The following is a 16,422-nucleotide window of genomic DNA, read 5'->3' on the forward strand; positions in this document are numbered from 1 at the left end:
AGTTATAATATAACTAGTTATACATCTACAACCTGTATATCAAATGGATATACAATTAAATATTATAAAAATCAAAAGGGAATAAAGTATTAAAATTATTGGGTATTTCTATTAATGTTATCTTTGGCAATTTATTACATCAGCTTTTACCGCTGTTGATGGACATCTGAAATGTAACCCCTCTGCCCCTGGAGTTTCCTGCGAAGTTACAGTAGTTAAACGATAGCCACACAAAACGTAAAAACACGCCCACATAGCAGTTATGTCCCAACTGCAGCTTATTTAAAAGGAAAAACTATATGGTGTTCACAAGCTTTTTCGCACACATTTTTATACAAGAAAGTCCCAATCCATGATTCCAATGCTCCACAACACATTTGAAAACCAATATGGCTATTCTCCTCGCAGTCCCAATGCTTCACACAAAAAATATATTTAACAAGATTTTCGGAAAATAACGGATAACGAGGACGCTGCTACCGAAAAGGTATTTGTGCTTTTATCTTATGAAATGGAATTGATTAGGTCCCTTAGTCGCTTACCCGTCTCCAACCTATGCAAGACGAGCACCTTACTTGCCTCCTCTCGCAAGTTTTCCAAGAAACACTTGTCTGCGACATCACCTTAGGTGGAAGCTGACGTTTAGCCCGAACAGTGAAGAAAGGCGGGCAAACCACGGTACTGAAGGCCATTGTGTGCTAAATAATAACAGATGTCATATTCTTATGACCCCAACATTTCAAACCAAAGATTCCGGAGAGGAAGGGACAAAGGGTCTAGCTCCTAATGGCTGATTTCGCAAATATTCGGGTTTTGCGTTACTTTTTGCGTTATTTCACACAAAACTTTCCTTACTTCCGTATTTTATCCAAACTATTAAAGTTACGCCCATACTTACGTTGCTGACGATCTATATCCAGATAACTGAGGACACATAAACAACGGCTGTTGCCATTTCACGGCCTTTAAAAAAACGCATACTCATAACGAGCATCATAACTCAACCAGAATTCGTCACATACGCTTAGCTTCGCGTTAAAATCATTATGCGTGGTTTGTTAGTTGCTGTTCTTGTTGCTGCCTTTGTTGCAACCGTTTCTACTGGTCATTCACACAAAAGAAGGTATTCGAGGAGAAGGCCAGCCTTTAACCTTGAAAGGATGAGCTGTGACAGAATTAAAAGAGCGGGCCTATGCCACTGTTGTAAAGGTAATTAATTATACGCAGTACGTAAATCTCGGGAGTTTTAATTGTAACACAAGATGCCTAGGTAAAATTATTTGTTTTACCAGGTATAATTTGCTCTTATTTGGGGAGGAATGGGTTATTTTCAATATGAAATTATTCAAAATAATTATATTTTTCTGGGAGAGAGTTTTCACATACTCCTTTAATTTGATAGTTAAATAGTTCAGGTAATTGCCTTATACAAACCATTTTTAAATTTACAGACATATTTCTCTAAGATTCAACTCTGCACAAAGCATGATTTTTGACGGGTTTCAAAGGGTAAAGAAAGAAATGTTTGTGATCGTTATGTTGGAAAATTGCCATTTCGAAAATCGAGGTGCCATAAGTTTCCGCTTCTTTTTCTTATTGCCATATACCCAGGTTTAATCAGCACAACTCATGTGTCTATTACTTTTTACTTAACATTTATTTTGTTAATTATATTATCATTAACATTTTGTCTAGACACCTGTGATGATGTTGAATGTCTCAACAATGGAGTATGTGTCAATGGTATTTGTAATTGTCCCCGTGGCTTTTCAGGAGCAGATTGTGGTGGTAAGATTAATAGCAATATTTGTCTTTTCCCCATTTTTGCTAAAGTTCGTCCTACGTTAAGTGATGGTCTGATGACATTTTGAATTTTCTGTTTTAATTATTTATTTGTATTTAGATTTACGTTATTGGTGTTCAATAATAACGCATGTGAATCCCGAATAACATGCCAACTTCACGTTGTCTACACATTTGACAATTACCCTTTACGTGCTTGCAGGTAAAAGATAGTATCCCAAATAACGAGCTAGTAGTAAAACAGACCGGCTTATCTTGTATCCGACCATTTCCTAACGGCCTCCGAACGTAGGGGTAAGTGAACGGTTGGTGGTCGACTAGCAAGGAGACGACCGTTTTAGGGTGTTGACTGGTTTGATGACGTGCACGAGGCAGTGCTCTATTGCACTCATCTTCGTTTTTGTCGAATCGCGAATAATGTACCAATTCGGGATTCGCGAATAACGAGCCAGCAAGTTGTTCAAGATTCGAATAACGAATATCGTACCAATTCGTTATTCGCCAGTAGAACATATCAACCTATCATGCACCCGGCAATTTTCTTGCTACCTCTTACTGTAGGGGTGATTGAACGTTGGGTAGTTGACAATCTTGGAGACATTTGCCACCCAAGTAAGACGTTGACTGGTTTGTTGGCCTTCACCGGGCAGTCCTCTGTCGCACTCACCTGCGTTGTAACCTAATCCCGAATAACGTGCTGCCTCATTATTTGAGATTCGCGAATAACGAGCCAGCACGTTATTCGACAATAAAACAGTTAGGATTACATTGATATACTTTTAGTTGATCTGTGTGCCGCTGAACCTTGCAAAAATAATGGAACTTGTGTACCTGAGGCTGGTGGAGTGTCCTGTAAATGTGAGGATGGATTTATAGGAACTTATTGTGAGAGTAAGCTAAATATTTCAAATATTACTGTAATATATGTGTTGTGGTAGGCAAAGTGTCGGTTTGATCAAAGGGCGGCTGTATAAACACAAACGAAACGATCAGATTTGATTTGAGGTATTGAGTTGTAAAACTCCATAGAAATGGATGTATATTCTTAGATTTGTAGGTCGTCTATAGACAAACGGTCGTCAAAACTTAACCCGTCTAAATGACCATTCTGAGCTATTTTGAGAGAGAAGATCTCGCTACTCGAGAAAGAACCTACCAATCATGCCTCCGCACTTTGAAGATTTTAGCTTCACTAAGGGTTGGGGGGGGGGGGGGGCAGGGGGAACATTTTCAGAACGGGGCGGATGCCCCGTACTTTGACCTTAAAATGACTATTGTAAGTTCGGCCCTGCAAACAGGAGTGTACAACCAAACATGCCAGCCCTGGAAATACAAAACATTATTTATTGATAGCTGATGCGTGTGAGCCGAATCCATGCCAGAATTGTGGACGTTGTATGCGTATTCAAGGTGGGTTCAAGTGTGATTGTTTGGGTCGCATCACCGGAAGAACGTGTGAAGGTTAGTAGATCAGCATGTATAACAGAATTCGTTAATTTAATAAATTTATTAGCGCCACCCCATGTGTACAAATAATTCATTAATTTAATAAATGTATAAGATCCATCCCACGTGAACAAATAATTTTGTTAATTTGAAAGTACACTGGATACTTATATCGCTACGATATCTTATCAAGGTGTTATATTCATACATAACATAGTAATCTCTTTGTTTTAGTTATAGACAATATTATAACATCACCTAACTACCCTAATAATTACCCAGACGATAGCCCGTCTTCTACCAATTGGACTATTCCGGGATGTAATGGTAAACAGATCCGTGTTGTGTACGATGATAATTTCGGAATAGACTACCAAAATATAACATCTGGTCGTCCACAATGTACCCCACTCGGTTCTGGCGGCTGTAACGATAATCATGAAATAACAGTTTTTTATTATCCAACGTCTATTAGCCAGTCTACGTGAGTTAGTTCGTATGTATGTATGTATGTATGTATGTATGTATTATTATTGTACTTTGGTGGGTCTCGTTATAACCATGAATTAATCACCCTGCACGTTTCAAGTCAGTAGCTTGAAGCGTATATATGGTATTAGTGTCAGTGGCTTGTGGCACGAAGTAACAGTATATTGTCGCATACATAATATATTATGTCAACGCTTGGGCGACATAATATATTGTGTTGACGCTCCAAGCGTGTTAGCATATTAGACCTGTAGACTCAGTGGAATGTACGCGTCATCACAGCGGATCCAGGGGTTGGACCATGGGGACCGGTCCACCCCCTTAACAATAGAAAGTGTCCCTGTAAATAAAAGAGGGCATCCTTATCAGAAAAAGGGCACCTGTGATGTCAGAATTTCAAAAAAGGGCACTTTTCTTTCGGATTAGGGTTAGGGTTAGGGTTAGGACACAGAAAAGAGAGAAAAAACAGAAAAGAAAAAAACAATCGAAACTTACCGATTCCATGATGGAAAATACCGCCAAAATATGTCTCCAAAGCATTCATTGGTTATCAAAGCGCCAATTAAATCTATCGTTGCAAGTTCATGCCTAGTCACCTCCATCCTAGTTTCAAGCGTTGACATAATATATTATATCGCCCAAGCGTTGACATAATATATTATGTATGCGACAATATACTGTTACTTCGTGCCACAGGCCACTGACACTAATACCATATATACGCTTCAAGCTACTGACTTGAAACGTATCGCCTGAATTAATTGGTGCGATGAATCACACGGGACAAACATGACCAATTCAATATCGAACAGCAATAAGCAATCACTCGGTACAAACTAGTTCAGTTTGGGAATTATATAATATGGTTAAAATTTAATTCAATAATGTGCTTGTGCGTCGGGATATTTAGCTGGGAGGGGCGGGGAAACAGGAGGATCCAATGAAAATATGCGACTCCACGACTACGGCACACGTGTTTAAGCATTCGGCTCCACGCCAACCCAGCATTGTTTTGGGTGTAATCAGCAGTGCCGGAGTTGCTTTTTGGATGTAATCAGCAGTGCCAGATTTGCCCTTTGGATGTAATCGGCAGTGCCGGATTTGCCCTTTGGATGTAATCAGCAGTGCCGGATTTGCCTTTTGGATGTAATCAGCAGTGCCGGATTAACGTTTTGACTTGGCAGGCTGAAGTCTAGTAAAAAGCCTTAGGATGTATAATATTTTTTGACACTGTTATAAGCAAGCTCTTCTTACACGCACTGTCATCATCCCCAGCTTTGCTTATTTGCGGTTAAAACTAACTTCCATCCTCCTCTCGTCGTCAAGGTGGGTCATTTGGAGGAATAGTCTATGACATCTCTTTATTTAAATCCGGTACTGAATAGCAGGGATATAATACAAGTACCAGCAATATGTCTTATTTCAGATTTTGTGGCGGGAGGTCTCCTGGAACGATTGAATTATCATCTGACGTGATAGCGATCTATATACGACTTGTTACAAACGGTAACGGTGCCGGATGCACAGGTTTCAAGTTAACGTATACGTACCTTGGTAAGTTCACTCACAAAAAGACCGCGAGTGTCAACTTGTACTTCTTTAAAAATTTCTAACTGAAACAAGTAAACTATTAAGAGTCATAAAATATATGGTTTACGCTAAACGGTAACGATGTAGGATTATTGGTTTCACTCTAGACTTTTGAACTAACAGTTGGCATCAATTTTAAACGCAACATTATATCGCTCTCCTTCACCAGCACCAATTTCATACAATTGGCATCCACGACCATTTCAATTAGCTACAAATTGGATTAACTTTCTTTGAATATATGCATTTCCATTTTATTGTCATTGGCTTATAGGTATTGTCTTAGTCTCAGTGAGTGAGACGCCGGCTCGTTAACCAGGGCGTCTACTCCCCCCCCCCACTCCCACCCTCCCGGTGTTAACTGATAATGTTCCTCGGGATTGTCCGGCATGATTTCCCCGTGTCAGTGTTGCAGGACGGAGGGCTTGCCAAGGGCAGTGTCTAGTCGGTCGGATGACACGAAAATCCACGGTCGTGTGTGCACACATGATTGCACGTAAAAGATCCATGGACAGTTCGATTTAAAATTGGGCTGTAGCGCAAAATAGTTCTCATAGCACACTATATCGGTATGCCCGTCTTCATTAGCCCATTCGGTGCAGAAAAGTAGGACCCAGTTTCATTTCATTTCTTTACTGTAAATGACCTAATTAGAATAAATTGAACTGGGACAAAAGATCCTGGAGTCCACAGAAACTAAACATGATAACAGAAAATAATACATCTTCACGGGCTAGATTTTAATATACCAGTTTATCAAATGGTGTAAATTTTTCTTCTATTTTTAGATTGAATGCCTAAAGAATACTGATAAAACATTGTATCCATCAATTTCGTTTGTTGTTAGGTGCCAGTTTTTTTTTCTTCTTTTCTCCTTTCTATATTACCCTAATTTCATTTTGATTGGTTTAATTTTAACTAAATGGGTCAATTATTTATGTGTGTGGGTGTGTAAATTATTAGATTCACTTTTTTCCAATTTATCATCTTTTATTGATTAATTTTTTTTTTTTTTTTTTGAAAATGGGATTGGTTTAATTCGATGTATGGTTAACTGTGTTTGTTAAATTGTCCTTATATGGGTGTGTGAATTATTAGATTAAATTTATCAAAGAATTATTTAATTTATTTGGAAGAAGAAATCGGGATTGGAAGATGTATTAAAATTATCTTAATTGATCAAAATGATGTAGAATCTGATGATCCGGTCTAGAAGTTAAAATACAAAATAATCACATCAACAGGAGTCGCCAGGTGCAAACACTCTCAGGTAGTATCAGGTGTACATGAAAGCATAGTCTACCTCGTACTTGATAACGTCTACTGTGCAAGTGCCAAATGAAAGACCGAGCATGATTTAATTTAAACTGTTGTCTATATAAATTATTCAGTATGGTTTGCTGTATTTTATCTTATTTTTTTGATATAGATGTGTATCTATTCTCTCGGGGTTTCTTGAATAAATTATCTGAATTGGTCATCGTGTCATTGTTTACAATTGGAGTCTGCAAAGTGTGGACCACCAGAACATATTGTTGGTAGTTATCGAATGAGAAAAGAGATAAAGAGAGGAATGGGGTTTAACGTGCACTCGACACAAACTAGGTCTTTTCGGGATTAACACATGGTTCAATTTTATTTCAATACTTCGCTTGCGCGTAGGGGTCTTTAGAAGTGGGAGGAAACCAGAGGACCCGGAGAAGACCAACGTACAGCTGTGGAATCGAAACCACACCAGTTGACACAATGATAGACCTTATGATACAGCGCGCACGTGCTAACCATTCGGCCATCCAACCCCCACGAATAAGAAAAAAGCTTCATCAACGGGGACCTTGTTGACAGATCACTCACCTTGGCAACCCAAATGGTCACTCAACACTATCCCGCTCAACCGCAGTAACGAGAATCATCTTTTGGCGGAGGTTTTGCCTTGTAATGAATAGTTCACACGGCAAAAAAAAATATTTGTACCATTTTAGCATTCCGTATTGAAGCTGATTAATGAAATTTAGCAATATTTAATGAAATACAGGCTTGGTGCGCTCTACATACTTTTTTTAAATCTTAACGTTTTACTCCATGTTTACAACGTCAAAGTAAAATAAGCAAGAAGAACCAAGGGCTAGGGGCGGATGAGAATGACATAATCAACAAAATACTTCAATGATGTTTTAACGCTAAGGGGGTGGGGTTGGATATTCGTTGCTCGGACAATACCAACTCTTTATCTGTCAATTACCATTGGCCATGGTTCTTTTGACATTAAGGATGTTTAGTGTCTAAGGAATGGTCGAACATCTATGTTATGGATCATCAAGCGTTGTTATTTTGATCCTGTGTCTGTATATTGATAGAAAATGAAATGAAATGAAATGGGGTTTAACATCCTACCGTTCTGATCCGAATTGGGCTTATGAAGACGGGCATACGCCATACATTGTACTATTAGGGAAATTTTACCCGGACAGCGGCCTACTCTTATATCGAATTCCAGCTGTCAAGGGATCATTTACTTGCACCCCAATGTGTACACGGGACTTCGGTCCTTGTCAGACCCTCCGTCCTGCATCACTGACCAGGGGGAACCACGCCGGAAAATCTCGATGAACTTTCTCGGCCAATGCAGGGATCGAACATCCGACCTCGAAACTAGCGAGCCAGTGCCTTACCCACTTATCCACCGTGACACCCGTATCTTGATAGGTATATTGTCCTGGTTAAACTCATTGAGTTTTCTGCGTGTTGGCGAATAGTTAAAAAGGGGGTACACCGTGTGTTGGTCCAGAAATAACCATCTTTATATTCGGTGGGTGTTGAAAAATATTTTGCACTCGACTGTTAGCCTCGCCGTTAATACGATACAGCCCCACCTCAGCCACAGTAGCTACCGTGAAAAATCGGAAACCGAAATACCCCCACCCCACCCCAAAGGTTTTCTCTTAAAGATGGGTTCCCAGAAAAGTATTTATCGGGTGGTTATTTCCAATAAAAGTATGGCAATTTTGGTATATATGGAAAGTAGAGATATCCAATCTTACTAGAAAAATACTGGATTCCCCGAAAAACACTGGATTCCCCGAAAAACACTCATGGAGCGTATACAGGACAAAAATGTAAGGGTTCCCCTAATCAACAGCCCGACGATTATGACCTTCTGCACGCACGATGTCAAAGGTCACAAGCGAACATTGAGCGCTTGATGTACAAGTTGATAAACTTTATGAAGAGTTAGACGTACAATACTTTCTGAGATAAAAATGACGGAAAAAGACGCGGGTAGTGGATAATGCGAGAATTTAATTAGGATTCGATATTTGTAATAAATAGTAAGCGATTAAAGACAACATCGTCTTATGTATGCAATGAATTCTCCTCTGACTCCCAAGACGTGACGTAAACATGACCTGGTTTGATCGAATTTTAATAGCAGGGCATTCCTTCGCAATTACAATGTTTGAGAAGGATTTGAAGCATAATTATGAGAAATTAATTAGTTTGAATATGTTTTTGGTCCATATATACCATTAAATCAAACAGTTTGTACGCGGGAACTCATCTTTAACCAACATCTGTTGTCTAATGGGATAATACTCAATCCAAGTGTTGCTGTTTTTGTTGTTTATTACAAATGTAACACATGATATTATAGACAAGTTGACATATTTAGTAAAAACAAAAACGAATTGAAATGATGTTTAACGTCTTAGTGTTGCCGTATTCACGGGCTGGAATAGCAGGAAAACGCATTTCCGGCCGTTAAATTTTCAAACATCGATCGAGCTAGTACGCCTATGCATCACGGGACCATTTTATGTATAAATTTATGTAATATGTCCAGTGAAACGTGAAACACCCTTCATAAAAGGCGTCTGGTTATTAAAAAATTTAAAAGTCACGTCATAATCCAAATGTACAATTTAATAATGGTTTTATTTATCGTTGATGTTATACATATGTACACAATTTCACACACTGTCTTCTTTATATCATGTATTATTATTAGCCGACTTATTCAACAAGGACGTTACTCAAATATATATTTTTACACATGTGACGGCTTTAAGGAGCATAAAGAGTCTGACTATTCATTTTATTCGAGCAAACCAGTATGGAGTTACAATAGTTACATATAAATATCAGATGTTAACGCGTTTGCGGCCGTCAAACTTTCCAATTTTTTTTCGCGGGGGGGGGGGGGGAGGGGTCCTATACGGTAAGCTCCACAGACGACCGGCACTGTCTGTAACCCGAATTGTTTTCGGGCACATCGGGTTCTGTCCCCCTAACATTCATCGAGCACGTACCCCTATGAATACTTGGATTTCCTAAATGAAAAATAATGATACTCAGTAATAAAGTTGGAACGAGTAGGCATGGTTGGTTATGTACAAACACTACAACCACACCATCGTATGAGAAGACCTACCGAACATATTGAATTCATTCATATACGTCTAGTCACATTTATCTCATCAGTGTTTGGTTTGTTTAGCTACTTTTTAGCTAGTCCGCCCTCTCCTCTGAAGAAGCTCTACTTAAAACGGCTTGTAATCGACTAATAGATCACTGATGGCAGAGCAATTACTGGGATGTGGGCCCTGGGCAGCAATTGCAGCAGAATTCCGCACTACCAAACCGCTACACCATTTTGTGACCAAAACAGAAAAAGAAAGCGCTAGATAAACGTAGTCTTTTACTATTCCAGGAATTGTGTTATACATTTTGTTATTACAGGAATGACAGATGAATGCATCAATGGTCCAAATATAGGTAAGATATTCTATACAATTTATCTCTTGGCTTCTACATGTCTTATTTATATGGTGTGGTCATGTATTGTCTACCAAATCATTTTAAAGGACAATGTTGCTGTATACCGTTTTTATACACAGAACCGCGTCCAGAAACCTATTGATTGAATAAGTGTAACAGTGTACAAAATTAAATAATTTTAAAAGAAATTGATAAGCTGCGTGTGATCCATAACGTCTACCCACCAGTTATGGGTTTGGCGCCAATACTCGTGTGTTACCCTTACACGGCCGATCTTTAACTCCCCTATTATCCACTCTGGGGATCACGTGGCTAAGTGGGTAAGACGCTAGCCTGGAGGTCGGGTGTTCGATCCCTGCATTGGCCGAGAAAGTTCATCCAGATTTTCCGGCGTGGTTCTCCCTTGTCAGTGATGCAGGACGGAGGGGCTGACAAGGAAAGCTGTCTAGTCGTTCGGATGGGACGAAAAACCGAGGTCCCGTGTACACATTGGCGTGCACGTAAAAGATCCCTTGGCAGTGGGAATTCGATATAAGAGTAGGCCGTAGTGCCGCTGTCCGGGCAAAATTTCCCTCATAGCACACTGTATGGCGTATGCCCGTCTTCATTAGCCCAGGTTAGGAGCAGAACAGTAGGACGTTAAACTCCATTTCATTTCATTTCCTATTATCCACTGAAGAACAAACTCTTATAAGATAAACAAGTTTAATGCTTGCGTTTTACTTAACGGAAAAGGTTAATTTACAAGTCCATAAACATTACCATTTATTTAATGTTTAAATTGATCCAGGTTGCTTATTCATTTGAATAAGGCGGTAAACCTAAGGGAATATATTTTGACATTTATTGTTGACCTGGACTGTTTATTATTTTATTTTACAGTACCAGTATGTAGTAATGTTACCATACCAACCAATCAGATGTTTATACCTGTTAATGGTAGTATTGGTACAGGTTGTTTGTGTGAAGCTCTGTTAGTAGACGTAACAAATACCACCAGTATCTCATGAAATGAAGACATTTAGATTTTGTTAATCGAGCTTGTGGTGGTGGTGGCTACAAATACATACAATATTTCCTGCTCAGGGTTTAGTGGAGTAACTAGTATTTGGAGATTAAACGAAATTTATAGCCTTAGATTTTCCAGAGATTCCACAACAAACCCACCATCTACAGCAAGTTTCTGTTTACAAGTTAATACTCAAACTGAAGGTAAGATTAATATGGCAATTACATTCATACTTATATCCATAATTAAATTACTTTAGAATTATAAATATGACTTTTAGACTGATCAACTTATTTCATTATAAAATGAATTTGTAGTTGTCTTTTTGTGTGGCCCACACAAGTTGGTTACGGCGATGAAGAGGTGTCAATATTGGTCCATTATAGGGCCTCCGAGCTCGAAGACCAGCAGCCTGCAAGCGATTTCGAACAGTTTGTGAAGCTACCCTTCCACCAAACATCTCTCTACTTGTGGAGGTTGCAGTGACAAATCTGTTTCTAAGTTGACGTAATCGTATTGCTTGATCTTCCTGGAGTGACGTCACAAGTGAATCCACCACTAACGTTGCAGGACCTTCAACATGCTCTTGCTGAGCAGTGGCGACGTCTTCCTCGGGTAGTGTTTACTAATGTTCTGAGATCCACGAGAAGACGTTGTGTGGCAGTACGAGACGCTGGAGGAGGCCACAACCGTTACTAAACACTTTATTCCGATTGTTCTCCAAGTCTGTGAATTTCATTTTGGGGGGTACTGTGACATCACGAACGTTATCAATGTCAAGGACTTTCGGCGAGACGTATTCTTGCTTCCTGTTGATGTCAAGGTCGTCTTTGCACAACATAACACTAAAATAGTTGCCTTAAACCAAATATTAAAAATCAAGTCCCAAAAATCCCGAGTGTCAAGTTTTTAATTTGGCTGAGTATATGTAGACTTCACACAAAAATGACAATAACGGAGTTGACCATTAACGCCTCTCCAGTAGGTCTCGCATATAGAGCTCAAGAGAATAGTCCGAGTACGCAGATACTAATGACGTATTACGTAATTATTCGCACGAGGTCTTTGGTAAGCCTTTGATGTTGCAAACACGCTAGTCTAGTTCCAATTGAAATTTACAGTTTTGGTAGGACACAATTTGGTATGTAAACTAAATTTATGTTGAAAAGATAGATAAAACGCCTCTCTTTAGTTTGCCAGCTAAGTCATATATTTAAGTACATTTGTAGATTTATTAGAATGATATTTGTATGCTGCCAAAATGTAGCAAATTGGCAGCCATATTACTTCATACCCGCCATATTGATAGTAGTAGCAATTCATTTACGAAATGATGAGTTTGCCTGTCTGTTATTTCGTATGAAAACGAATTTGTATTGATAATTGATCGATGTAACTATGATTTACGTCTAAGCTGTGTCTGTGAAGTGTATAGTAATTAATGTAAACTTTGTTGGAAGTCTATTATTTGACAGTACGCAAAAAGGCCTAAATTTTAGGGACAGTCTAGTCCACGACAGATTAAGTTAAGATTTTAGATGTTGATGTGTGTTCTTATTGTTGCTTTTGTCTCGTTGCAGCTAATATGTCTATGTTTGTACACTTGTAAGTGTATTCCATGCACCAGACAATATTGAAGTTATAATGTCATAATTTAGAACTTGAAGAATGTCTTTGCTGATGTGATGTTAAAATGATGTTATTCTGAGTCTGCAGATCAGATCTATATCTTATTGACCTGTCATATTATGAGATGGATGTTCTGAAATATTATCGTCATTAAACCTTGTCATAGAGTAAAGTTGTTCTGATGTTTGGAAACTTATTCAGCAAACCTACCGCAATTTTAGTAGTCGCAGTATGTCTAGTTAGCCGCAGCTACAACTTAATTAGCAAATTATTACCAGATTTCAGTTGGAACCAGTCTACCGTTTGTTTGAAAATGGATCCGAATTATAGAAGAAGTGTGTCTGCTGAAAACTTGTTAAGTCCACGCATGTTAAGTCACGGTTTCGTCCAGAAGTCGTTGCGTGAGTTTTCTTCAGATGTAAATAGTCCACGCTTGTTAAGTCCAGATATCCGTAAGACGGTATCTGAGCGTGTGTTTCGTAAGAACTCTCCTCATGGTAGCTTGTTAAGTCCACTCTTGTTAAGTCCAGGTGTTGTCGAAACGTCTGAGAGTGTGTTACCAAGGAACAGTACTGGTGGAAGCTTGTTAAGTCCGTGCTTGTTAAGTCCAGGTATTGACGTAATACCTGAGCGCGTGTTTCCGCCAGACTCTAGTCAAAATGTCAGGTCCGAATGCTATGTGTCCTGTCATTCAACTAACAGTTATGTTAATGATACTAATGTTGAAGTTCTGATTAACAAACTGAATATTAGAAACAAAGATATAACTCTTCTGATAATAACAGGAATTGATGTAGAAACTGTTAGATCAAAGTATAAAGAATGGTTGAGTCTTTATGAACAGTATCAAGTCTGTGTAAATAAAACTAAATTTACGAAATTGGGCAGTCCTGATTTGCGAATATTCGATAGTGAGGTCAAAAGGTTTCGAAATTATGTTGAAGAGTGGTTTCAGCTCCAAAGAACCGACTCTCAGATAAGACCTGAAGACAGTGCCAGTAATCATGGAAGCAGAAAGTCTACAAGATCTAGTTCTCGGTATACTGACATATCATTGATCAAAATTCGACAAGAGCAAGAACGGGCAGTATTGTTAGAAAAACAGAAATTGTTAATAAAGAGACAGCAAATGGAGAAAGAGAAATTAGAGATAAAACTACGCGAAGAACAACTAAATCTAGTGACAGAAGTGGCTGTCGCAGAAGCAAAGGCTAATGTTATTGATCGTGAACTTTTACAAAATGGTTCTTCACGCTCCTGCCAAACTTATGTTAAACAATTACATGTCAATTTAAGTAATTCAAGTGGTGTTTCAAATTTTGTTAGTAACAAAGATTGTAAACCTTTAAAAAAGGGCTCTTCACACATTTGTCAAACTTCTGATAAGCCATTAATTGTCAATCTTAGTAACTTAAATGGTACTCCAAATTTTGTAAACAATGAAATTCAGTCAGCGTCTATTGCAAAAGTTAATTCAAATTATGATTTTAACCGTGATCTTATACAGTCTCTTAAGAGACCTCAAATTGATGTCAAAAAATTTGGAGGCGATCCAATTGAGTATAATAGATTTATGAGACAATTGAGTTCCAATGTTTTGATATTCTGTGACAATTTTGAAGACAGGCTTAATATTTTAGAAAATTATACATATGGTCAGCCCCACCGCATTGTCTCTGGACTCAGTTATCTTAATGCCGAGATAGCTTTCAATACTGCACTTAGAGAATTTGATGAACGATATGGTGATACGGACATTATTGCTTCAGCCTTTGTTAATAAGGCATTAAAGTGGCCTCCTATCAAATCTGATAACGCAAAATCATTGGACGAATGTTTAAATGCTGTTATAAACATTAATTCTGTAAAAATCTTAGATTATCCTGAGAATTTAAAGCAATTAGTCAGTAAGTTGCCTTACTATCTTCAAGATCGGTGGAGAAATGTGGCTTTAAGGGTTAAGGGTGCTAATTGTATTCCATCTTTTGAGGATTTAGTTAAGTTTATCCGTGAAGAATCTAGAAAATTATCAGATCCTATTTATGGTAAAGATGCCATGCAGGCAATTTGTTCCCCAGTACAACCCCCTCAGCTTAACAGGCCACCACACTTTAGTCAAGGGTCACAAAGGCAGAGATCTAAGAATTTTCATATAGATGTAAATAAGAAACTCATATGTCACTTTTGTGGTGAAAAACATTTCATTAATGATTGTGGAAAACTTAAGAAACTTTCTTATGATGAAATCTATAAATATATTCGTGATGAAGACCTTTGCTTTGGTTGCCTTAAACCTGGGCATAGACGTTATCGATGTTGGTATAAATTAGATTGTTTGAAATGTAATGTAAAACATCCAACCATATTGCATAATGACAAAAATGGAGAAAGGGATGGTTCTCATATGGAGGCCGGTCCTGCACAGCAGAGTTGACTATGCACATGTACAATGCCCATAGTACCGGTTAAAGTTGTAAATGGGTGTAAAATTGTTGAAACTTATGCTTTCAATGATTCTGGGAGCAGTGTGTGTTTCTGTACACATACTTTAATGTATGCCTTAGGTCTAAGTGGTAAACAAACTAGTGTTAATTTACAAACTATGAATAAATCTAATAGTATGCCTACTATTATATTAAGTAATATCAAAGTTTACAGGTACGATATGTCAGATTCTATCATTATTAAGAGTTGTTATACTATTGATCAAATTCCTGTGACAAAGAGTGATGTCCCTTTAGTTAGTGATATCTCAAAATATCCACATCTTGAGGATATTGACATCCCAGAATTAAACTGTGATGTTGGTTTGTTAATAGGTAATAATGTTGCTGAAGCCTATACTCCTCAAGAGTATAGGATAGGGCCACAAGGCTCTCCCCACGCGTCTAAGACTGCAATAGGATGGATATTGTGGAATGTCATGCGCGAAGAGAATGAATCATCAAAATTAATGGCAAATCGTGTCTTGAGTAACAGTATAAATTTATATGCTGAAATTGAACAATCTCAAAATTTAGATAGACTTGTTCGGACTATTATTAATTTAGATTTTCCGGAACGAAACATTGACGATAAGAAGGAAAATTCGGTGTTAGATGAACGCTTTATTAATAATGTCAGTGATTCAATTATTCTTGATTCTAGTGGGCATTATCAAATTGATATTCCCTTTAAGGATAATAATGTTGTGTTACCTAAAAATTTTAATATGGCACTTGATAGACTTGAATCTTTACGGAGAAAGTTTAGAAAAAATCAGAAATTTCATGAAGACTACACAAACTTTATGAATTCCATGTTTGAAAAATCTTATGCTGAGGAAGTCCCCAAAGAGGAGATTAATTGTGACAATGACAGACTATGGTTTATACCCCATCATGCGGTAGTTCACAAACAGAAGGGGAAATTACGTGTAGTTTACGATTGTTCGGCTAAATACAGAGGTGTATCTTTAAATGACACCTTATTATCTGGTCCAGATTTAACTAACACTTTATTAGGTGTCTTATTGCGTTTTCGATTAGGTAAAATAGCAGTTATGGCAGACATTGAAGGAATGTTCTTTCAGGTAAAGGTCCCACCAAAACAGAGACATAGTTTACGATTTTTGTGGTGGCCTAATGGCAATTTATCTGTTGAACCTAAACAATATCAAATGACAGCTCATCTTTTCGGGG

At 38.1% G+C, this 16,422-nt stretch overlaps 1 protein-coding gene and 1 long non-coding RNA gene across 2 annotated transcripts; both read left to right on the forward strand.

Moving 5' to 3' along the window:
• Positions 1-983: 983 nt before the first annotated feature.
• On the forward strand, positions 984-6,806 carry LOC130010407 (uncharacterized). The gene is made up of 7 exons (XR_007684084.2): positions 984-1,209; positions 1,696-1,788; positions 2,587-2,694; positions 3,157-3,264; positions 3,484-3,733; positions 5,165-5,292; positions 6,117-6,806. It is a non-coding gene; the product is annotated as an uncharacterized LOC130010407 (long non-coding RNA).
• A 5,239-nt stretch (positions 6,807-12,045) lies between these two features.
• Positions 12,046-15,907, forward strand: LOC130014026 (uncharacterized). The gene is made up of 3 exons (XM_056102812.1): positions 12,046-12,254; positions 12,694-13,922; positions 15,890-15,907. Exons 2-3 carry the CDS (start codon positions 12,924-12,926, stop codon positions 15,905-15,907), a joined length of 1,017 nt encoding a protein of 338 aa, XP_055958787.1. The 5' UTR covers positions 12,046-12,254; positions 12,694-12,923.
• The last annotated feature ends 515 nt before the right edge of the window (positions 15,908-16,422 follow it).

The sequence above is a fragment of the Patella vulgata genome, chromosome 8 (genome assembly GCF_932274485.2).
Source record: "Patella vulgata chromosome 8, xgPatVulg1.2, whole genome shotgun sequence".
Classification (NCBI taxonomy): domain Eukaryota; kingdom Metazoa; phylum Mollusca; class Gastropoda; family Patellidae; genus Patella; species Patella vulgata.